This window comes from Sesamum indicum, linkage group LG2 (genome assembly GCF_026168435.1).
Source record: "Sesamum indicum cultivar Baizhima isolate 11 linkage group LG2, ASM2616843v1, whole genome shotgun sequence".
Classification (NCBI taxonomy): domain Eukaryota; kingdom Viridiplantae; phylum Streptophyta; class Magnoliopsida; order Lamiales; family Pedaliaceae; genus Sesamum; species Sesamum indicum.
The window spans coordinates 22,103,567-22,127,269 of NC_142658.1; the positions used below are offsets into that span (position 1 = coordinate 22,103,567).

Sequence of the window (23,703 nt, forward strand, 5' to 3'; positions counted from 1 at the left end):
TCCCAGTTAACCACTTTGAATTGAATACTGGGAAGAAGTGGGAGTAGCAGTAGAGAGATTAGCTTTACGCCGTATTAGAATAAAAATTGATATGTGTCACTAGTAAAGGAGGATATATGATATGGAGAGAAAATAACCACGCAACATGCCACACCTCAAGTGCTTGCTGATTTCGACATACGTCACTAATGCATTCAACACAAATTGCCAGGTTTTTCCAATCCTCTTGTATGTACCTTCACAAATATAATTTGGACTTATATCTAGCACGATATCCTTAATTATAACTAGAATAGATATTTCAATGCTCGTAACTTTAATAAACTAAATAACAAATTGACTTGCAGCATATCTTTTCACATGTAAATAAACGATTAGCTCATTAAAATATAAATGGTTTTCAATCATAGACCATTTTTCTTTAGACTAACTGCCCTGCCTGCATTGCTAAAAGGTCAGACCTCCAGTTGTCCAATTACCTAACCAAATTAGGTTGGAGTGAAGAAGAAGCAAGCTATTCCCTGTGGTTCCAGCCTGAAATTTTTAGAGCTGGGATCTAATTCCTAGTTGTGCAATATCAAGCATGTTTAGAAAAGGACTGCAACTATATTTTAATGCAGAGATGTCATAGATTTGTTAGATAATCTTTATCTCCACTTAATTAAAATGCAAAGATGTCGCAATTATAACGTTTACCTTGACCAATTGTTCGATATGTAACAGGTTCCATCTTCCAACAGCACCAATTGTTCAATATGTAACAGGTTCCATCTTCCAACAGCACGCCCGTTCGCAACTCTCTGCAACCATGTGTCACAGTTAGCTTGATTTCCTAATTGTGCAATACTATTAGTCCAGCAAATTCTGGAATGAGCAGCATATGTGACAATAACACAATGCACAAGGAATTACCTGATGTTAAACAAAATTGATTATACATCATATAGAAGAACTGACGACGGAAAGGAGCACAAGGATCATAGATAGGACAATTAGCTTTCCCATTCATAAATAAAAACTTCAATTGCGAACAATGAATCAACCTCAAATTGGGAGCTGTTTTTCTTACAAATCTGCCATTAAATTTGAAAGATAATACTTTCCTAGTATACTCTATCTTATACAAAATCTAATAGGCTCACATCAACTTGAAACTTAAGTCAAATGTATGCTGCTACAATTGGGTGCATAATGTACCCTTCACATGAAAGGGCCAGTATGGATTGCCATTATCTAACTTGCATGCTCCAGGAACATGTGAAGAAGACCATATGTCAAGCCTGGTCTAGAAGGTACGAGAGTGCAACGCTTCGCTCAGATATAGCAATTGGAGCGACCAAGTTCTATAACTCATATGATTAGAGAATAGAAAAGGCCCAGTGCCGCTCAGCAACTTGAGTATCTTGCCAGGACCACAATGATAACAATCAAATCATTAAAACTTGAAAGGAGCCACCTCACTTTCTAGTTGTTGCAATGCTCGTAGTTGCATGAATCTTCAGCTCGTGCTCAGGTATATAGGTAAGACCTGTCATACCCAAATAAATTCCCAATCATTAACTTACAAATTACTCTTGCGAGTTATACAAGAATAAAGCAACTGAAACCATATTAACAACCAAGCACACATATATGACCACCATAGTATATATCAATACATCCAGAACAGCAAAAAGTGCATGATTGCCATTTTACATGCTTGATTTACAGACAGAGGCGAAATGATTGAGAACCATGAGACATTTTCACCTTTCTCCTTAACATCAATTTGTAGAGAATCAAGAGTGATTATGCCATCAGTCAAAGGGAGAACTTCAAGCTTGATGGTCGTTGTAGATTTAGAAGGGACACAGCTGGTGCAAAGAGAAACAAACCCTTAGGAATTGAGTAAGTTAAAAGAGAAACGGATATCAAAGCAAGAGAGATGATATACCCTAACGGAACTCTACTCTGCAACCATAAATGTGTGCAACCCAGATCACTTCTGGGAACTGCATCAGATATGGGCATAGGATGCTCCTTAATAGAAACTGATTGCGGAGCATCACCGTCGTCCACGTTCTGTCCTTGATTCAGAGACACGGAGCTCAGCCCATGCACATCAGCTCCTTGTGTATCACTATTCATTATTTTTGCCGGCTCACGATGTGCAGCAAAGGGACTCAAAGGTGAAGATGGTGAATTACTCAAGGACAATACATAAGGAGAAGTAAATGATGCTGGGGCCAGAACTGTCAATGTCAGATCCTCGAATGTCATATTTGATGCTTGAAGAGTTAAAATCTGAAATTTTGAGCCACACAAGCTGAAGTTAGCAATTTCATACAGAAGAAAAATGACTGCAACATTCCATGGACAACCTGAATAGGCAGTTGAGTTCCATCTGATCCAAGAGTTTGTCTTGATGTTTCAGATGCAACTGAGATCATAAGATCCTTTGAATTACGAGGCCGCCAATTTGTTGGCTGCTTAAAAAACAACTTTGATTCTACAGATACAGACAAGTACATAAGTACCCTGAAAACAGAAATCTCTTGACCAAATTATCCCAGAAAATCACATATTCTCAGGCTTCATACCAGTATAATTGCATCGACATGATACAAGAACTGCAAATTGATCGGACAGGGTTCCACTATATTTCCCTTCAGTATTGGGTGAGGGATGCCAACTTGATCCAGCACTTGCAGGAGACAAGTGCGGCAGTTGTAAATTACCATAAGTCTTACCCTTGGGATGCTTTGATAATGTCTTTGCAGGTTTCAGAATAAAAGAATGTTCTTCACCTCTCCTGCCAATTACACATATTACTACCACCAAAGGAGTTTCTCAATCAAGATGAATTTCTGATAACTAAAAAACATAAAGAGGTTCAAGCAGCACTTTCTTAATGAAATTAACTATATTAGGTATGATTAGTAAAAAGGTTTTAAAATATCTAGCAAATATGTTCCGCCATGCAAGACGCAACAAGTTAATTAAAGGACATTAAGCAGACAAAGAACCTGAGCTCTAAATTCGGTAAACTGTACTCGTTCCCAGCTTCTGTGCAAGCTATCGGTAAAGATAAGGGTGGTCCACCTTTTGATGCCTCTTCAAAAATTATTGTTATGGAATCTATGAAGACCACAATGTCCTGTGCATTTTCAGGTGAAACATTCTGCAAAGATCATCAGGTCCTGTGTGTTAATGCCCAAAACCAGTATTATATATTCCAGAATCATCCATAATCAACTTTGATGAGATCTTTGTTGACAAGATTCCAATCATAACAACTATACTAACTGAGAAAGGATAAAGGAGGTGGAGAAAGACACTGGGGAGGGAGATAAAGGAAACCACACCTTTACATGGACACAAAGAAGATTATCTGTGTTGCAATCAACAGAAAAAGAACGAATTTCTATGGGTTGAATTATCTCAATTTTTCTTCTCCACCTTCTTCCAGGTGTAAATATTCCTTCCAAACCACACCTAACAGAAAATCTCTCGGGCTCCAATGGCACACCACGAAAAGATAGTAGCACTTCATTCCCACTTTTTCCACTTTCCACAATCTTCCTGAATGAAAATTGGCTCCAGTCTTCTGGGTCAAAGCTTGGTTTAGCAGTAGGTTTTGGAATGGCTTGTGGTGGAGTCATATTTGGCGGAAGCGAGGACATAGAATAACTTCTGAAATGACCAAAAGAGAAAAGCTGAGAACCAGAAGATCCAGATACCGTAGTTCTCGCAGAAGTGCTCCGAATACTTGTAGTGGAACTCAATATAGGAGGTGATAAAGTACGAGGTGGAAGAGACTTTTCTAACGGAAGCAACCACTTTAATAATTCGCTGGAAGGGTCATGATTAAAGGAAGTGAGAGTGTGCTCATTCTCAAGAATCGGATTTCTTTTATGATGCTTTTCAAACTGAAGAATCTCCAGGATCGGATCCTTCATAAACTCAACCCCAACATTTACCTGTAAAAGTACCTGAATCCTTCCAAACGAGAAAATGGAGTTCAAATCAACAGTAACACATGCAACCAAGACTGTCAGTTAAAAAGAAGCAATTGTTTTCAGGAAGAAACAAACATACAGTGTAGGACACCAGGACAAGCTAAAAAGCATCAAGAAATGCTAAATGCTAACTCTACACCTAATTCAGGAGCTCTAACCCTTAATCTTTTTCTGTAATTACACCTATTCACGAAATCACAAGCATAGAGGTAAAGTGAAATAGGCAGAAAAGCAAATATAAAGATTTTCAACATAAATTCAGTTGCACATGCACCAGGACTGGCTGTTTGTACTAAGTAAAAGAAAACCATGTTGGTGGATCCTAGTGCAGTTTCACATAGGAACTTTAGATCCTAAACCACCAAGGAATTGTATCATGGTGAAAACAGACAGAACCAGCTCTAAATTAGCTCATAGTGCCACATATCTTCTATAGGTCAACCAGGGTGCTAAGGCTCGAAAAGATGTCCGATTACCTACACTGCTTTTGCAAATTCTCCAACCATTTTTGACAAATGATCTGCCTGGGCAAAACTTTCATGTATGCACCAGCTTTTAGATTCTAAATTACCAAGTTAAAGAGTAATAGAGAAAAGTGACCTTCTAATCCAAACCCCTTAAAGTAAGATAATAAAATGTCTATGGCAGCAAGTAGTATCCACCCAGGATTAAAAAGTGTAATAATGAACTTTTTCATGTTTCTGCAAAACATACCACTATGTCCCCATTTGGAAGTGAGCAGCACTTGACAGCACCTCTGGCAACTCCCCCAGATGTCCGAGCATCAAATGTTCCTCTGTCAATCACAGCACTAACAGGATTCTTGTTTCTCAGAGTCTTTGCAGTTGCTGAAGAATCTTCCTTCAATTTTTGTTCAAATATCTCGGACAATTTGGGATGGGCTTCTTGAGCTCTACTTTTAGACCAAAGCGGTTCATTTGACTCAGCAATTCGAGCAAAAAAATGTGAACTATTGAACCTTTGCAACAATTGTTCAGTCTGTCTCCTATGATTTTCCATTCTGAGGAGAGATTCACCAGTTGACACATACTTTTGTGAATCAATATTCCCTTTCATCATAATATCACCATTTTGATTGTTTTGCTGAGTAATTGCATCTACTGCTTGCGAAATTGGATTTGGTTCTTCTCCGACTTTATCATTTTGTTTCCGCGGGCTTGGTCGGAGCCCATTCTTGTTCATGACCGCAGCAACTTTAAATGGTGTAATAACTTCTGTATCCTGCTTACATGCAGACAAACATGCCAGTATTCTGATTTGTTCACCTAAGAAAAGGACATATGCAAACATGTAAAAGAGGAAACCCCATAATAGCAACTCAAGTGTGAATACTACATAATGTCATTAGGGGGATGGGAGTGTGTCAAAGAGATACCAGGAAAAACAAAGCTGCGATCTAGGGAGCGATATGACAGTATATCTGGTGCCTCTGTCCAGTTGTCAGGAAATTCTTCTGGAAAAAGCAATGTATGAGTTAAACAGTTTGTAAAATATAATTTTTTGATATTAAGTGAAACCATTTTCTGAAAACTGAAGTGAAGAAAGAGATAACAGCTTAAGCACATATCCAGAAGCTAACTCCAGTTCATTTTAGCAGGTAAGTCAACACATTAGCTGCTACCGAAAAGGGAACTCCCAAGAAATGATAGGTCTGTACAACACGGAGTACCTGTACCCTGGGTGACTAAAGTTTAGCTTGAGCATATCAGCATGACTAGTTAACCAAAAACAAAAAAACATTCTGGTGTTGTCACACTGAAAGCATTGAGTAACTCAACAAATATTAGATGCAACAAATGCCGCGAACTGGCACAAGACACGCAGAAAATGTAAAGCTAAGCCCAAATGGACATTGGGGGTGCTGGTGGAATTGGGAATCATCAATATGTTTCTTAATTAAGGAAAGTTTGTAGTAACCAGATAAGGTGAGGAGATCATTCAGCATGATTCTATTGATTCACAGGCCAACTCTGATCAAGTAAACATGTAACTGAATACTGTAGACCATTGCGGGCAAGCAAGAGGTCATACTACATGGAATGATTATCGATCCACCATTTTCTGAAACATCTATGTGGCCATCAAGTTGAGAGTCACTCTTCCCACTTGAACCTGCCGTGCGATCGTTCTCATCCCCATAATCATCAATTTCGGAAATGTGGGATTCAGAAGATGTTTTCTGTGGTAATTTCTCTTCAGCAATTAGACCTTCTAATGTAGTACCCCGTTTTGATGCATGATTTGGCTCTACCTGAGTCTCATTAACAGACTGTTGCTCCTGAATTGCAGTCTGATTATTAGACCTCAGCATCAAGAAATTCATTTTCTGCCAAAATTATTTCTGCAACATCAAGAAAGATCACAATTATAGCTTCAAACTGTTTTCGTAAACAGGAAAAATAAATCAGTCTCATTCAATTTATTTACATCTGAACATCAACTTCAGAATTTCAATTCGAAATATTCACATGCATATACTCTCAAAAGAATGACTAATCCATTTACCAACCAAATTTATTTAGCAACATCAATGCAATAGGCACTTAATCCGAATATCCAACTTCCAATGCCATATCTACTTAAATCAAAAAGTTCACCTATTCCATAAAAAATCATGAATAACTTTCATTTCCGCATACATAAAACCCAGATTGGCGAACACAAAAATCATAAACCATCCAACTCAAATCAGAACAGCGTACCAAACTCCAACAGATAGCTATTCACCGATTCCACAAATCTAGGTCTTCAATCGTGCAGTTACGTTAATAACTTCACACACGAACACAACACTCTAGCACATTTCAAACCAACCGAAAATTCTACAACGCGAGTCTATAAATTTGATGCAATTGACAATTTTGCATATCGTACGTAGGAATGAAGGTGATCGCAAAATTTTACCTTATCGGAGATTGGCGTTCCGATGGAGCAGCGGCGAACAGATTCGACGATGAACCGGATTTAAGAACACTCCAGTGCGAATGAAATAAAAAACAGATAACCGGATCCGCACAGAAGAATGGTGAACCCGCGGAGTAGTCTAAGTAAAGTAGGACTCGAGATCACGGACCATGCTTCATTCATTTGTATCCAAAGATATGTAATTATGGAAATATACTCTCAAGCAATCTCTTTTTTATTTTATTTTATTCTTTCTCCATACGGCTATTTCCTTGCTCAAATACTTCTACTAATTCTCAAAGGAAATAGGCGTAAAGTTTCTTACAAAATCGAATTTTTGCCATTTACTCATTTTCTATAAAGTATGTAATACTAATGATGTGTTAATCTAGTAATTGAAGCTAAGCATGAAATCTCATGACTAAGGTTGAAGTTATGAATTTAAGTCTTGTCGAATGTGTAGGTACTTTATTACACTTTATATGGATTATTTTAATATATTTATGTGAAGAATTTGACGGGTGGAAATAGAGTACATCCATGGCAATAAATTAAAGAATAGAGAATATGAAAAACTATGCTTTATTCATCTAAACTCAAGTTCTGAAGTTACAGAGATGTGAAACTATATATAAAGAATAGAGTTCTAGCTAAAGAAGAAAACTAACTTACTTTGAAATCTAACTGGCAACAAACTCAACAAAAAATTAAATACTGGAATACTAATAAAAAATAAATACTGAGAATAAAAAGATAAGTACGAGCAGAAATTGCTACAATTTACAATTATGTTGATGAACTAGTTGAATGGATAATTATTTTAATTTATTGTTAATCATTCTTAGTATATTAATGTATTAATTGAATCGGTGTAATAATTTAAAAAAAAAAAAGAAGGCAATGTATGACATTTAAATCAAAACAAGCCTAATGATAAATCTAAAGGTTTATGAAAAGAATATTCATCAAAGTATTGAATAATGAAATGAGTCCGTGTATTTATAAGTTTACAATAAAAAAATCTTACTAGAATTAAACTTAAAAATAAAAATCCTAATTAATATAAACTTTTTATCTAAATATATACTTATTATTTTTTAATTTTTCTCAATCCTCGTCAACATATTATGAAATTTTGATATTATTAATTCCAAGGAAACATTTCACAACCACTTGTTTGCATTCATAGTGAGATCGTGTTTTTCAAATTTGACGAATTATTTCATGATTCAATTAATAATGAGTTTTTTTTTAATTAAATAGGTTGAGTTTTTTATTCTTTACGTTGGTTAGTAATATATAAATAATGTACCCTCTATAAATTAAGTACCTACAATCATTAAAAACATGATATGATCCCATCAAAATTAATTACTCAAACTTTTTCACACGAAAAAGAAGTCCATTGCCTTGTGTTTGAATTTAAAGACTTTAAATCCATAGTAATAAATACATCAAACCTGTTTTTATAAGCTTATGTAGTAAAGAATTTTAAATTCTTAAGCTTTTATTATAAATTATATTTTGTTGTATTACGATAAATTTTAAATTCATTTATACCTTCAAATTCAAATCCTTTCGTTCGAATTAAAAAAAAAAAAAAATCTTACTCAAATGCAGAAACGTGTCTATGCTTTGTAAGATGTATTCCATAATGAAATGGTGTTTAGTGAATTTATCTTAAAACACGTTATTTAATTACAATGGAATATTTTTGAATTTTTCCATAATTATAAATGATCCATCATCATTTTAAAATTTTAAATATTTTATCATGACAGTCATTGTAGGAGGTATTTACTAGACGGTAATTAATTTTTAAAAAAAATTATAATTTTTTAAATAATAAAAAATATTTATAATTAATTGTAAATTATTCAATATTGGGTTGAGTCGATAAATGTACTTTTTCTTTTTTGCTTCCCCACCAACAACGTATAACAATTTTATATAAGTTTTCATGGGCTACGAGCCCACAACACAACACCGAACTAGTCCTTTGATAACAATTTTCCGAAAATTAGTTTACAATAACCTCTGATTTTATGTGATTCTATTTTTAAATTACAGTTTAATTTAATTGTATTTTTAGTTTGAAAAGAATAAATGTCAATTACTCGATCGCATAATACTAACATATGGGATACAAAAATGTGATAGAAAATCAATATCATTCTAACACTATCCACAATGACACAAATCGTGATTAGTCCATTAAAGATTGGATATTGGATTTATAAATTTATTTCATAATGAGGTTTTAATAGTTTATATATATATATATAGTATAAACTTTATACACATAATATTTATATATCAAATATAAAACAAAAATTTATCAACACGACAGGTCACTGGACAATTGCGTGAAAAAATGTGATGTGGGGGTCTGCTGCTTCCAAAACTTTGTAATTGTACAATAGGCATTAAATTATGAGTCCTGCATTTTTCGATGATTCAGAAATGAACTGACATTTGAAGCAGATCTAAATATTTAGTTGAACAGAAGAAAATAATGAAAACGTGCTTTTGGCAGATATATATCCTTAATTCCCTTGACAGTCTTAAAATTGATAGCTACGACAAGTAGTAACAACATGAGGGGATGTCTATACTATGACGGGATTATAATAATTATTTTTGGTACGCAATATGTTGATTAGAATGTCGGCAAACTTATTTATTCTTACATATTATGGCCATCTCTTTAAGTTTTTGTTTTTTTAATAATAAAATCTATTTGTATATTTGAAGTTAATAAAAAATGTTCAGAAAATATTAGTTTTATTTATTTATTATTTCATCAATTATAAAAATATAACAAAAATTTAGAATTATATATGACATATATTGGCTATACTCCGATAGCTAGTCAGAAATTAAAGAAAAAAATGGTATTCTTTGTCAAATTTAGCAAAATAGAAATGAATAAGTTTTAAAGTTGTTAACTTATTTTGGAAAAGTAAGCATTAAAGTTATTAATTACCCGCTACGCACATTTTAATTTACAACGACTCCACGACTTTGTGCTCAACAAAAGCCTCAAAATGCCAATAAGACTTAATTTAATTGGTGCAATGGAGAATCCATAACTAAAAGATCAAAAGTTTCCATCACTGTATTGATTTTTAACAATAATTATTAGTTTATTATAAATTAGTTATTTATTTAATTATATATACATTTTATATTATTAATGATTAAATTAATGATTAAATTATAACCTGGGTCGTTTAAAGAAAAAACCCTGAAAAGGGAGCTTTGCAGAAAAAGAAGAATGTTGATGGTGGATTTTGATTTTCAGTTTCTCCGTTTTTAAATATAAAGTCTCCTCACATTATTTTCCATCAGATCAAGAAAGTCAAGAAATTCTCTTCAATGGCATTCAAGAATCTGTCTTTCTTCTTCTTACTACTCGTCATTATTTCACTCTTTACTTTCAGCTCACAACACCGTCCCCGTCCCCGCGGCGGACGCGAGCTCGACCCCTCCATGTCGCCGGACATTTTATCCTCCTCCGCCTCCCCATCAAGATTTCAATCACACATTTCGACCTCACTCTTCTTCTCATCAAGCATTTCTTTACCCACCACATCACACAACTCCGACACCATGGTCGGCGGCGGAGAATGGTCCCTTCTGCAGGAAACCATCGGGGTCTCCGCCATGCACATGCAACTCCTCTACAACAACAAAGTCCTAATCTTTGATCGCACGGATTTTGGCCCTTCAAACCTAACCCTACCCTCCGGAAAATGTAGACACAGCGATGAAGCCGTTTCACAGGATTGCACAGCACACTCCCTCCTCTACGATGTGGCTTCGAATACCTACCGCCCGCTCCTGGTGAAAACCGACGTCTGGTGCTCCTCCGGCGCCGTTAATTCTGAAGGAACCCTTATACAAACTGGTGGTTATCATGGTGGTGGCCATAAAATAAGGCTCTTCAGACCCTGTGATGATGACCAATGCGATTGGATCGAGCTGCACCAGAACTTAACAGTTCATAGATGGTATTCTTCTGATCATATTCTGCCCGATGGACGTGTGATCATAGTAGGTGGAAGAAGCTCTTTTAGCTACGAATTTTTCCCCAAGAACACATTTGAAAACAGCTTTTATTATTTCCCATTCTTGAAAGAAACCACTGATATGAAAGAAGAGAACAATCTTTATCCATTCTTGTACCTGTTGCCCGACGGCAACCTCTTTGTCTTCGCTAACCAGCGTTCTGTACTGTTGAACTACAAGAAGAACAAGATTGTTAAAGAATTTCCGGTGATCCCCGGCGAAAAAAGAACGTACCCAGCAACAGGCTCCTCTGTGATGCTGCCATTGAAGTTAACTGCCGGAGAATGGGATGACTCTCCGTCTCATCCGGAAGTGGAGGTGATGGTGTGCGGTGGTGCAAGAGGTGGCGCTTATATGAAGGCTGTAGAGGGTTTGTACGTGGCAGCTTCGAGTTCATGTGGAAGAATCCGGGTTACGGATCAAGAACCGAAATGGGAAATGGAGGATATGCCAATGGGTCGGGTGATGCCCGACATGCTACTTTTACCGACGGGTGATGTCATCATTGTCAACGGGGCCGCAAATGGAACGGCTGGGTGGGAATGCGCGATCAACCCTGTGTTGAACCCGGTTATTTACAAACCATATGAACCCGACCCGACTAAAAGATTCAGTGTGCTCAATCCCACTAAAATTGCTAGAATGTACCACTCAGCAGCTACCTTGCTGCCCGACGGAAGAGTTCTAGTCGGCGGAAGCAATCCGCACGTGAGGTACAACTTCACAGGCGTCAGGTACCCCACGGAGCTAAGCTTGGAAGCATTTTCTCCACCATACCTGGCCTCAGAGCACGCCCATCTCCGCCCTTCAATTCTGTCAACAGAGGGTCCCTCTAATAATGTCATATCGTACGGCCAGCAGTTCGCCATCACTTTCACCTTAGGGATGTACCAGCATGTGGGAGAATACATGGTTGCAATGGCTGCACCCTCGTTCACCACACATTCATTCGCGATGAACCAGAGGCTTCTGGTGTTGTACGTCGTGAATGCCCACCAGCTTTCTGCTTTTGACCATAAGGTTACTGTGTACGCGCCTCCAACAGCTAACATTGCACCTCCGGGTTATTATATGCTGTTCGTGGTGCACCAGGGCGTACCTGGACATTGTGTTTGGATCAGAATTAAATAACTGAACTCTTGATTGTTTGAACGGATGAGGAAAATGTAAGAATAGAAGGAGCAATAGTAGTGTCAATTCTCTTGACAATTATTCCCTTTTCATGTTAGCTGCTTGAGTTGTTTTCATGCGTATCAACATCAAATCAGACATGAATTGATCAAGCATCAAGCAAAAATGAAAATTAAGTAGTGGAGATGCGGGGTATCGATCCCCGTACCTCTCGCATGCTAAGCGAGCGCTCTACCATCTGAGCTACATCCCCTGTTGTTAGGGCACTTATTTTTTCTTAATTGCCAAAGAAATTAAGGAATTTTTTTGAGTTATGGGAACAAAGTCATGTTGTTGATTTGCAAACAGTGGAAAATTCGATGAGATCAAGTTCTTTCCATTTCAAGGGTGACCAGATCATTCTGATATCAGTATTGAACATGATGTTACAAAACAAGAACTAACATTGGACTTTTGATATGATCCAATTTATGCTGTAGCCAGATCTAGTACCTCTTGCTGTGCCTCCATGATCAGCAAATCATCGGAATATTTACAGCCAAAAAGATTTCTCCGGTTGCACGATTCCCCCGTCGGTCAATAGACATGAAAATTGCCAACTTGAACAACACATTTCCACAGCCTAATACTATTTGTCAGGCCTCCTTGATCTGTACTTGTACTTTGTTGCCCAAAAAAGATAATGCAGGAAGTTCAATCCACTCAAGACACACATTAGCCAGTAAAATCTCTCCAGATGGTACTGATTCAAGTTGCTGCCCGAGAGCCATGGCTTGTGCTTGGAGTCACCGGTGATGCTGTTAACTATTGATACAATGACAGTGCTCAAGTAATATCCCATTGCTAATGATGCCCAAGATAGTGCAGTGGCCAATGATCTCATGCTAAATGGTGCTTCTGTGAAGAAGAACTCCAGCAGCCCGGCTAAGGTGAAAAGATCGGCTGATCCCAGAAACAAGTACTGCAACGCAATCCAGAAGAACGTAATGGGCAATGGCTTGGTGGAGTCGAGCAATCCAGATTCAGTTGCTACTCTCTTGCGCTTGATCTCAACCAGTGCCGCCACAGCCATGGCTACTATGGAGAGGACTAGGCCGACTCCAATGCGCTGGAGGTGAGTAATCCCCGTCTCGGATTTTGTTACTCTTCGTGCAAATGGGATGATCACATGGTCGTATAGCGGTGCAAGGATCATGATGAAGACAACAGGAAAAATGGGCAGAGAGGCCGGTGGGACTTTTAAGGATCCGAGCTTTGTGTTCATAGTGGCTGCTTGTTGGACGGAAAAGGTGGAGAGCTGAGCGAGACAACAGTTGAGCATTATGGTGCAACCAAAGACTGGGAGGATCTTTATGACAATCTTGACTTCTTCCAATTGTTGTACCGAGCATTTTAGCATGTCGCATGCTGGTTTGTTTACCACTGCTCTGTTGAGAAATTTGAGGCTCTCTGATGGAGATTCATGAGATGACTTTGTGTCTTTGCCGTTTCCAGTTGCAATTTCTTCCTCAGGGAATGGAGTTGGAGATGGGCTCGTAGACATACTTGCAATGGCGTTACTGGAACTTCTTGGCATGCAAGTGTTTAGCAAGGAAGCTATGAGAACCTGCTCAACAGGTTAGAACAATTTGATAAGGACAAAGCAACAGCCTGTCTCATTGTGAGTAATATAGCAGGAAACAGATAAGGCATCATCCAACATTCTTTCTTCCAGGTTCATAATTTTTGACATTGAGAATTACTTCTGGATAGACGTATTTAAACTTCTTGTAATGGGGAAAACATACCTTACATATCGTTGTAAGTGGACTTCCAAGAGGAATCTTGTTCCTGTAAAACACTGAACCAGCTAGAAAGATGGGTATCGACAAGAATATCGTCAATGTTGAAACACCGAACCCCCACTCCCACCCCTTGTTGTCTTCAATCCACACAACGAGGGTCACAGCAATCAAGGCACCAGCCGAGAGGGAAAACACAAAGTAATTGAAGAACGTTGAGCGTTGCTTCCTCCCCCGTGGAGTGCTCTCATCAAACTGTTCAGCTCCATGTGCCGGCAACGACCCCTTAATACCTCCAACACCGAGCGCCACAAGATAGAGGCCTGAGAACAGCATTGCTGCTTTTCCACCATGAACTTGCTGGCATGGAATGTCCGGGTTGCCAAGCTCACATTTTGGTGGTTTTAGGGAACCTGAGCGTGCTTGTATTGTGAGTATTACCAGGCCCTGTTAAACAAAAACAAGTTGGAAGGTCACAAGAGTATGAATCAGGAGTCAAAAGATAATTGTTTCTTTTTGTTATTCTTGATGTGTCCCGAATAACTTAATTTAAATTAAAAGCTATTTAAAACAATCACCACTGCAATATGAAAATCGCCAACAAATGAGTCAAAATAATACAATTACATCATATCAAAAATTTAAATTTCCAATGTGGGATATCACTAATTGGAAGGTCTAGAAAGAATAAACATGGGCACAAGTTTGTTCACATTTTCCAGCAATTTTGCAAAGAGTTGTAGTGTGTGGGATAATTTTGGGCCTAAAATGGTCACTATCTAAACGTGGCTTTCCTAAAATACTAAGTGGAGAGGAGATGTGTCTTCATATGTACATTTGTACCATGACATGTCAACATACTGATGTACCCTAATCAATAACTCACCACACACTTGTTCTCTCAAAAATGCACAAACATATATAGTACCATTCATAATTGCATTTTACCACATCACGTTATTTTCATAATATTACTGAAATTTTCAACTTTAACATAATGTTGGTGGCGTGTATATAAATCATCAACTGTCAAATCACGCTGACTTTCCTTTAATAGTGATGATCTCAAGAAGCTTTGTATACAATGAGTGTAATTATATTAATAGCGACTTGGGTTTTTGTTTAAGTAAACACGAAATTACGTGGTGGGAAGGGAATGCAAAACTGTAGGCAGTGGTGTTGATAAGCTATTGGTTGAAATATGGTTTTATTACACATCAAAAACAACGAGAGACAAAACAATTAATGATAGGAAACATAACATATTTTCCACGTATTGAGAGAATGAAGTTTGCTTTTGTCTTAGTTTGAACCGAAAAATAAAAAATATAAAAGAAGACAAATGTCCACTACCTTTGACCATTTTCAGCCTTTTTTTTTTCACCAACTCAAACTCTCTATTTTCTTTGGGAATTTTGATAAAATGAAATTTGATTGCAGCTAATGTTTGTAAAGTTTTTGATGATTGTGGAGTTTCATAAAAGGAAGGAATTTTGTTGGTGATGTGATGAGTTTGTGAAGAGGATTTAGTTTAAATTTCTTACAGAGTTTTGCATGCTTGGTTGGCATAAATGTGGCCTTCAATTGTCTTGGTTGTCGATATGCACACATAGAAGATCACAAACTTTGTGTTTTCTTGCAATTTATGATAATTGTCAGAGTAGATAGGACAAAACAAAGTAAAGAAACTGTAACTAACCTCTCTCTTTCTCTCTCTCTCATTTTGAAGCAAACCATCAAAAACCCAATTCACAAACAAAAAGCAGCAGCAAGTGGGCTGGTCATCCCACACGAATCGATTTTGATCTCTCTCTTTTTTTAAATAAAAATAAAAAATAAAAATTATTCAGTTTATTTGAGATCACATGTCAACTTTACAAAATTCAATGAAACGCCATATTTAAAACTATAATGATTAAGGCCACATATGTGATTAATTAAATTAAAATGCAATGTTAGACGATTATTGAATTGAATGCCTTCATGAACAAGATTCTTCAAAGTCACTCGCTATCTTCCAAAAATCAAAGTTTAATGGCTAATTTCTTCACATTTCCCAACACTTATGGATGGTTTTTTGCCCTGCAATTGTTACAGTCGGACAGAAAGAAGCACGAAACCACATAAATTTCTGAGCCCCCCCAACAAATAAGCCAAAAGCACACCAGAAAATTAAATACAAAAAGAAGTTATTTCTGAAAGAAAAAAGAACAGGTATAGTAGTACCAGGAACTCAATGAGTGCACTGATGAGGTAGATTTGATACGAGGTGAAGAAAGCATCGGACAAGAAGCCACCAAGAAGCGCCAGAAGAAACGCCGTCCCCATAAAATTGGTGACGGAGTTAGCCGATTCCGACGGCGAAAAATGCATGTACTCCGAAAGGTACAACACCAGGTTGCTTGCATTTGCCAGATATGCCAAATTCTCCATCACCTCCACAACTGTTTCCAAGTTCATTTTTTTTTTCAGAATATTTTAATATCAGAACCATATTCCAAAATGTAACTTAAAAAAAATCAACTATTTCTTTTTTACTATTTGCTAATTATGTTACTAATAGAATTGGAAATATATCATTTAATTCAACGCTTGTTTGATTTCTTATTTTTTCTTGGTGATCATATATATATATATATATATATTGTTGAAAATATATTGTGGGGCGGGGGCGCGAATTTAATTAGAAAAAGGGATGAAATAATTAAGTTTGAAGAAAAATAGAGAGGAATGATTGGTTAAATAATTTGCTGTCCTTTGGTTTATTTTTACATAAACCAATTAAGTGCAATAGAAAGTCTAGAAGTAAAAAGCGAAGTTTGTTGGTTGAGATCATGAGAGAATTCCCACCACTTCCAACTTGCCCTTTTCACAGTATATCTGTGTGTGTGTGTGTGTGTGTGTAAGAGAGAGAGAGAGATCAGCTGACCCAAAACAAAGGAAGCAGCGAGCATGCCGCCATGTCTGCCTCTAAGAGCAGGTCTTCCCCTCCAATCCACATACCCATCCCATGTGTTGCTTAATGGATTCTCCACTTCCTAATCATCAAACCAACACTAGTACTCAATATCACAGGATGCAAGAAAACTATCAAGTAAACAAACCTATATATTATGCATAAACATTATAGTATTTACATGTATGGTTTGTCGGTCCAAGGCAAGAAAATGGGCTGCCCAAAACAGATAGAAAAAAGAAAATTAAAGGCGATCCAACCCACCATTATTTTTCTCCGTCTTCTACAATCAACTCGCGCCGATGACTTCACACAGAATCCCTTCCGCAGGCTATACAAACAAGAGGGCTCAGATCAGGCACGCACACTCATCACAGGCACTCTATACACACACACACACACACACATATATATATATATATATATGTCTCTCTCTCTCTCTCTGTGTCTTTGTGTTTGTGTGTGAATATATATGATGAATTAATGAAGAGCCGTAGGAGAAAGGGCCAAAATTTAAGAGGAGGGTGTGAGTCCCTTTTGACGATAGATTGCTGGCTAGCTATGCCTCCAATCCTTTTATAATAGGAGAGAAAAATAGGAGTCATGTATTTTTTTTTTTTTAAACTATATATTCTCGCCAACCCAAACTCCTTTTTTCTAATGTATTTTCTACCCAATAGTAACTTTAGATTAGTCATAATATTCTTCTTGTTTATGTATTTGTTTATTTCGCTATATATGACTAACTATACTAACATGTTAGGCACGAACTTTATTGCAGTTTCTTTCAGAAAAAAAATTGATTCTAATTAATCTTACGTCAAAATCAGAATTTAATAACTTTTATCTTTCTCAAGAGATAAAGAACATGTGATTTGTTAAAAAGTCATTGTCTTCTAACTTTTTTTTTTTTTTTTGTTCTTCTCCAGAGAGATACCCATCGTCTTAGAAATCAAATACCAACTTTTCTATTTATGTTATTTTCCGTTTTTAAGTTAAATGATCTCTTTGATTCTGTATATTAAAATTTTGGTTCAATGCCTTACTTTTTTGTTCTTCTTCTGTTTTTGGTATATTTGACACTCACACACACAAGAACACATTCAAAATTTGAATATGAATATTCCATAAGAAAGCGTTGTGTCCGAACTATTGAACTGTCCTCCTTGAACACTTGATTCAATCCTCGTCAACTATAAATTTCCATCATCATGAGCTGATTTCTATATTTTGGCGTGTGTGACATGATCGATATCAATATATATATATATATATATATAGTCGCTCAAGTATATTAAAAAGGGAAGTGAAAAAAGTGTGTGTCTGGTTACAAATTTCGAATAGTAAGTATAGAGTAAATTAAGATGAGGAGAGGAAAGTGGAAAGCATCAAATCTTTTAACCGAATCCTTGCAAGAAAAGAGATTACGATACCTTAGTGATGTTTGACCAAATAAACTTAGAAAAATAAAGTGTGAAAACGTTGGCGCCCCCACAGCCCCATTTATGGCATGTTGGTTCATCAATCCATCACATAATTTTTCCCCATTTCCAAAAGACCTCCAATTCTTAATTACCTTATAAATTTCCCCCATTTCTTTATTTGTTCCACTGCAATTAGTTTTATCTAATTTGCAGACACAAAGATAAGGAATTGGTTCTTTTAAAGTTTTGTGTCACACGCGTTGCAACAGGGTCCTTGGACTTAGAGCTTCACTTGTCTAGAGGAATCCATGACGATGATCGACGGATAAAGAATTATCAGCGACAGTAATTGCTTTTTATCCTGATAGAACATACCCTTTCGTTAAAATCCTAATACAAGATGAGTGAACGTAGAATATTTGTTGGGTTACTTTGTTAACATAGTAGATACTTACAACTCGATATATATATATTAAGATAATTTGATGGGTGAGATCGATTATTGGGAAAATATTCAGTTGTCATTGTTATGGAGCATTAATGAAAAAGATCACAGGATGGAATCTTGATTGTAGTAAAGTAGGGGTCTTTAGGATCAAGTTGGCTAGGAACAGGCTCTTTTACGCTTCATAAAGGAATGGTGAAGGATAGCTGAAGCTAGTAAAAAATCTGGCTTTTTGAGCCAACATGTAAACCAACCCTCATCACTTGCACCTCTCCCTATTGCCAAGAACCCTATATATAAAATTAACATCACAACTACATTGCGTTTATACTTGATGGGCATCGGAATTTAATAGCGTTGTAATGGTCTAGGGATGTTCATGAAAATTCTAAGGTCATTGTGGTGCTGCTAGACTCTGCTACCCTATCATTAATGGCGCCGTCTGTGAGAACACTTGTGCTAAAGACATGAAAATCACTAATTCAGACAATGAAGATGATAACGACTCTCTGAGAGAAACACCTATTGCAATTAAAACATGAAAAAAAAAAGAGAAAAGAATAAAAAATAATTTTATTTTTGCAGTTATTTCGTGTTCTATATTTCATGCATAGGAGCGTAAAGAATTTATTATGAGTCTCTTGAAATATCATTAATGAAATTAAAATGTTCCAACTATCCAGAAAAGAAACAATAGTATCCTTCAAGTAGATATTTTAATTTGTATCCATATATGACAATATATATATTCATTCGTTCATGTAGATGGACAATCAAGTCATAGTGTTTGTAGTTTCACGGGCAGAACAATCTCATTAAAATATAATATGCAGATAAAATTTTTCAAAGGGAAAATTGAATGACTTTACATGTCATATATCATCTCTTAGATATGGGCATTCAACCTCTCCACCTTCTCAGTCAACACTATATAACTGGTCAACTTTCCATGTACTGGGAACTCTATAATCCACGACAAGGGACCAATCCACCAATTGACATTCAAATTCTATTTTAGGGTTTATGAACTTCGAAATTTAAAATCTATTAAAATAATAATAATAATAAAATGATATATTGACCTCTATACTTACTTTAAGAGTAATTTTTTCTGTTAAATCCAAAAAATACATAACTCACAAAAAATCAGCAATATATCATAGTCTGTGGTAGTCAAAAACTCGACATATTAAATTGATCTTTACATTTGAAACGCTTATTAGATTTCTCTAAACATAAAATGAAACTGAAATTGTTCACAAGTGACCATAAATTTGTATATTCCTATATACATAATCATAATTTGTATATATGCAAAAAAGATAAATGAAATGTGACTCTTCTCTTTACTTTTACATCTAAACATATGTAATATCAAGTCTTGAATGCTGAATGGCCACATAATCTTTGACCAATTGATATATAGTTGTAGATAGCTTTTAATGGTCATAATTGCTGAATTTTGACCAAATAAATTAATTTTATTCATCCACAAATTGCTTTCAATAGCAACGTTTTAAGTCTTTTACTAATTTCCAGCCCCTTAAAATGTGCCACGTTAGAGTATTGGAATTGGTCACTACTGTTCTCCGAAAAGGACAAACAGCTGAATTGAAGAAACACATTCAATGAGTCCCAACAACAAAATATATTAGATCGACAGCACTGCAACTCTAATTAATTAATTAATTAAACTTTATTAGTTATTGATTTTTAATTTTGTAATTTTTGTCTGACATGGCATATAATTTTTTTTTAAAAAATAAAACTCAAAGATTTAGGAATCTCAACTGATTTTATTAAAATATATAAAAATATAAATATATTAATGTGATGAGCGGGAGAGGGATAAGTCGATTCTCTGTAAATGAATAAAAAGTAAGGCATACTGCATACGAATTGTATACACTATGTTTGGTTTTATGTTTAAGTATTTTTAAATAAAATACATTTAATTTTTGTTTTTGTATTTTTTATACTTAGCTGTGTGGTTTTTTTTTCACCTTTCTATTTATATATAATATAAAGAAACATGATTTGTTAATGAAACTAAACTTTTTGTTTCACAAAAATACAATATTAAACATACAATATTTATATATAAAAATTCATATAAAAGAGATATGATTTGACAACAAATAGTGTGATAGTTGTCTCCCAAATCCCAACAGCAAACCTACACCACTTATTTTAAAATATTTTAAATTACCTCAAAATACAAATCCAAATATACCATCTATCTCCAACACATACTTACTTATTTTTATTTTTCTCTCTCTATCTCCAAAACATCCAAACAAAACACTCAAAAGCAAATTCAAACACTACCATAGATTTCTTGAAATTAACATATATAATATAATATAGTTAATTAGGGGTGAGTAACTAATACTCAAATTTTCACAAATTAAATAACGTAAATAAAATATTCTTTAGTCAAAAGCTGTCGGGCATACTAACCCTCCTGATTTTAATGAGGTTGGCCATACGCCCATCCTACCCTATAATATAATGGCTATATATGGAGAGAAGCCGCCGGGGGGGAGGGGGGCGGCTACCTATATAAGTAAAAATATTTTGTGTTAGGATTTAAGAAGCTTGAGACTTTATATTCGTTAAAAACAATATATGTGATGTGGTGTATTTTTATGAAGGTTGCACTATGATTTTTAAATAAATTTTGAATTTATTATTAATTTAAGATTTTTACGATTCTATTTCATTGCATTTTAAATAGTTAAACCCTAATATATATGTATTTATTAGGACTACTTGATTACTTTTGCATGAGTGATTTATATGAAATCATACAATAGAGAGACCTATGCATAGTCGCTTTCCATGCAACAAGTACAATTTTTGTATACCATATTATTTTTACTATTTTTATTAATTATTATTCTCCTAACAATCTATTGATTAAATATCGGAAGCTGTAACCCGAAATGATTTCAATAATAGTATATTTTGTAATTTTGCAACAAGATAATTGAAGTATATTGCATTCTTTTGAATAATAAATTACGCTATTTCACTTAAAAAAGCCTTGTTCGAGTTTTTGGTCCATCCACATATTAGTGTTTATTATTTTATTAAATCATAAATTCGTTTCAGGCATCAAAAGAAGATAAAATACTTTTTTACACCATATTTAAATTTGGATAAATATATATATAAGTATATAACGATTTAGGGTAAACAATATTTACACTATGATTATAAGTTGAAATTTAGGAGAAAAATTAAGAGTTAGAAAGTAAGGTAACATGATTGATGATATTGTTAGAAATGGAGGGCAATATACATTAATAGTGGTTTTCATTTAAAAAAATGAGGGATGGGTTCCACACACTGGCTTTCTGTTATTTGTTTTAAAGAAAGTCTTGTCTCAACCACGTGAGTGTCTCCTTGGACGCCGCCGGGTTATTGTCCTCAATTACGGATGAATCACCACCAAAGTTTCTGCCCATATAACCACTGCACTTATTTTTATTGTTTTTTTTTTCTTTCTATTTTTTTTCTCGTATTAGTTGTTGTGCCTCGCGATTTTTGTATGTATATACTAAATAATTTTTCATATTTTAAAATATATTATATATAAGAGTAAATATATCAATACATTATAATTAAAAAAAATTAATTTATGAGTTAATGTAAAATTTAAAAAGTTGGTGCAGCAGTGTCATTAACCGTCGTTTGTGAGTGTGGAGTGCTTTTTCTTTTTATGATAGTGTAGATTTGTAGATTAATTGAAGGGCATTTTTTATTTCACACAAAATTGGTGCAACGGTGTCATTCATCGCCGTTTATGAGTGTGGAAGGCCTTTTCATTTTATAATAAAATGTATGTATATAAAATAGAGCCTTGAGAAAATGAATCAAATTAAATAAGATGAACTTGAGTTTGTTCTTTGAGCTTAAAGTTAAATATTAGTTTTGTTTCCAATTCACATCTTTAAGATATCGATATTTAGAATGTGAGAGTGTCCAAGTGTTGCACTTATTTGTTTTGAAATAAATCTTGTATAACAATTTCGTGCTGAACTTTTGTGTCCCATTACTAATACAATATGGATTTTTTCTAGCTATTTTATGTGTCTTTACAATTATGTAAATCGCCTTCAACATATATAAAGGTAATTTTTATAGTTGCAGAGGTACATAAAATAGTCTCAAAAAATTCATATTGTACTAGTGCACCAACACGTGATCATTGACATATATTATTATTTTGAATTAAAAAAATATAATTAACGTGTGAGTATGATATTTATGGACGTGTAACAAAAAATCATATACCTGTTCGAGGAGATTGATGAGGAACAATATGGAAAATTGCTTGTAAGATGAGTATTAGATCAAATCAAGCACGAGTCAAATTTTTTAAAAACTAAAACAACAAAGCCATACTCATATTCAAGAAACTTAACATAGAATAGTTCTTCATATTTAACTAAATGTTATGACTAACAAATTGAATTTGAAGCAAACTTTCAGCAGTCGATCTCAAATCAAGTCTTAAGAAATACCTTTTATATCTTTTTTAAAAAGAAACATCATGTTCCTTATTTAACTATCATTCTAAGAAGTAATTTTTTTACACTATTTTCCTAAAATATATGTCGCCATCTCCTTGAACTATCAATCTTATTATATCAAACTAATTAATTAAAATATTATACGAGTCCATAATTAACGGCTAGCTTTGTAATAATCTCCCAAATCAATATAATCTATGTTTCATAGTATTAAACAAAAGATAATGTGAGATTGAAGGGATAGAAATCTAAATTTATAGGTGTGTATGGATAGTGATGTACATGAAATATTAATGTCCAATCTTATTCAACCCAATCAACATGCCTAAAAGACTAAGTACGTGTAAGAGGCATAAAACTTGAGGTGAATGTTTTCTTGAATTTTAAAACCCAAGTAAGGAAAGAACCCTCCAATTAAACAAAGCCACTGCGCT

General features: G+C 35.0%; 3 protein-coding genes and 1 non-coding gene across 8 annotated transcripts; 1 reads left to right on the forward strand and 3 right to left on the reverse strand.

The window, feature by feature from the left end:
• Positions 1 to 982: 982 nt before the first annotated feature.
• LOC105156561 (uncharacterized) lies at positions 983 to 7,154 on the reverse strand. 5 transcript variants are annotated; one of them, XM_020692031.2, is made up of 11 exons: positions 6,924 to 7,154; positions 6,051 to 6,360; positions 5,395 to 5,469; positions 4,713 to 5,284; positions 3,345 to 3,971; positions 3,006 to 3,160; positions 2,580 to 2,791; positions 2,361 to 2,488; positions 1,934 to 2,283; positions 1,750 to 1,853; positions 983 to 1,528 (listed from the first exon to the last, which is right to left on the reverse strand). In XM_020692031.2, exons 2-11 carry the CDS (start codon positions 6,340 to 6,342, stop codon positions 1,458 to 1,460), a joined length of 2,586 nt encoding a protein of 861 aa, XP_020547690.1. In that variant the 5' UTR covers positions 6,343 to 6,360; positions 6,924 to 7,154; the 3' UTR covers positions 983 to 1,457. The 5 variants fall into 5 exon arrangements, with proteins under 5 accessions (XP_020547690.1, XP_011071029.1, XP_011071030.1 ...); XM_011072727.3 differs by having other exon boundaries at positions 5,395 to 5,472; XM_011072728.3 differs by lacking the exon at positions 6,924 to 7,154 and having other exon boundaries at positions 5,395 to 5,472; positions 5,937 to 6,106.
• Positions 7,155 to 10,301: 3,147 nt separating this feature from the next.
• Positions 10,302 to 12,381, forward strand: LOC105156562 (glyoxal oxidase-related protein). The gene is made up of 2 exons (XM_088877633.1): positions 10,302 to 10,395; positions 10,474 to 12,381. Exons 1-2 carry the CDS (start codon positions 10,302 to 10,304, stop codon positions 12,123 to 12,125), a joined length of 1,746 nt encoding a protein of 581 aa, XP_088733759.1. The 3' UTR covers positions 12,126 to 12,381.
• TRNAA-AGC (transfer RNA alanine (anticodon AGC)) lies at positions 12,306 to 12,378 on the reverse strand. Its single transcript has one exon. It is a non-coding gene; the product is annotated as a tRNA-Ala (tRNA).
• A 99-nt stretch (positions 12,382 to 12,480) lies between the features above and the next one.
• LOC105156563 (protein NRT1/ PTR FAMILY 4.6) lies at positions 12,481 to 17,421 on the reverse strand. Its single transcript, XM_011072731.3, has 5 exons — positions 17,127 to 17,421; positions 16,836 to 16,944; positions 16,133 to 16,350; positions 13,913 to 14,353; positions 12,481 to 13,731 (listed from the first exon to the last, which is right to left on the reverse strand). Exons 1-5 carry the CDS (start codon positions 17,127 to 17,129, stop codon positions 12,754 to 12,756), a joined length of 1,749 nt encoding a protein of 582 aa, XP_011071033.1. The 5' UTR covers positions 17,130 to 17,421; the 3' UTR covers positions 12,481 to 12,753.
• Positions 17,422 to 23,703: the final 6,282 nt, after the last annotated feature.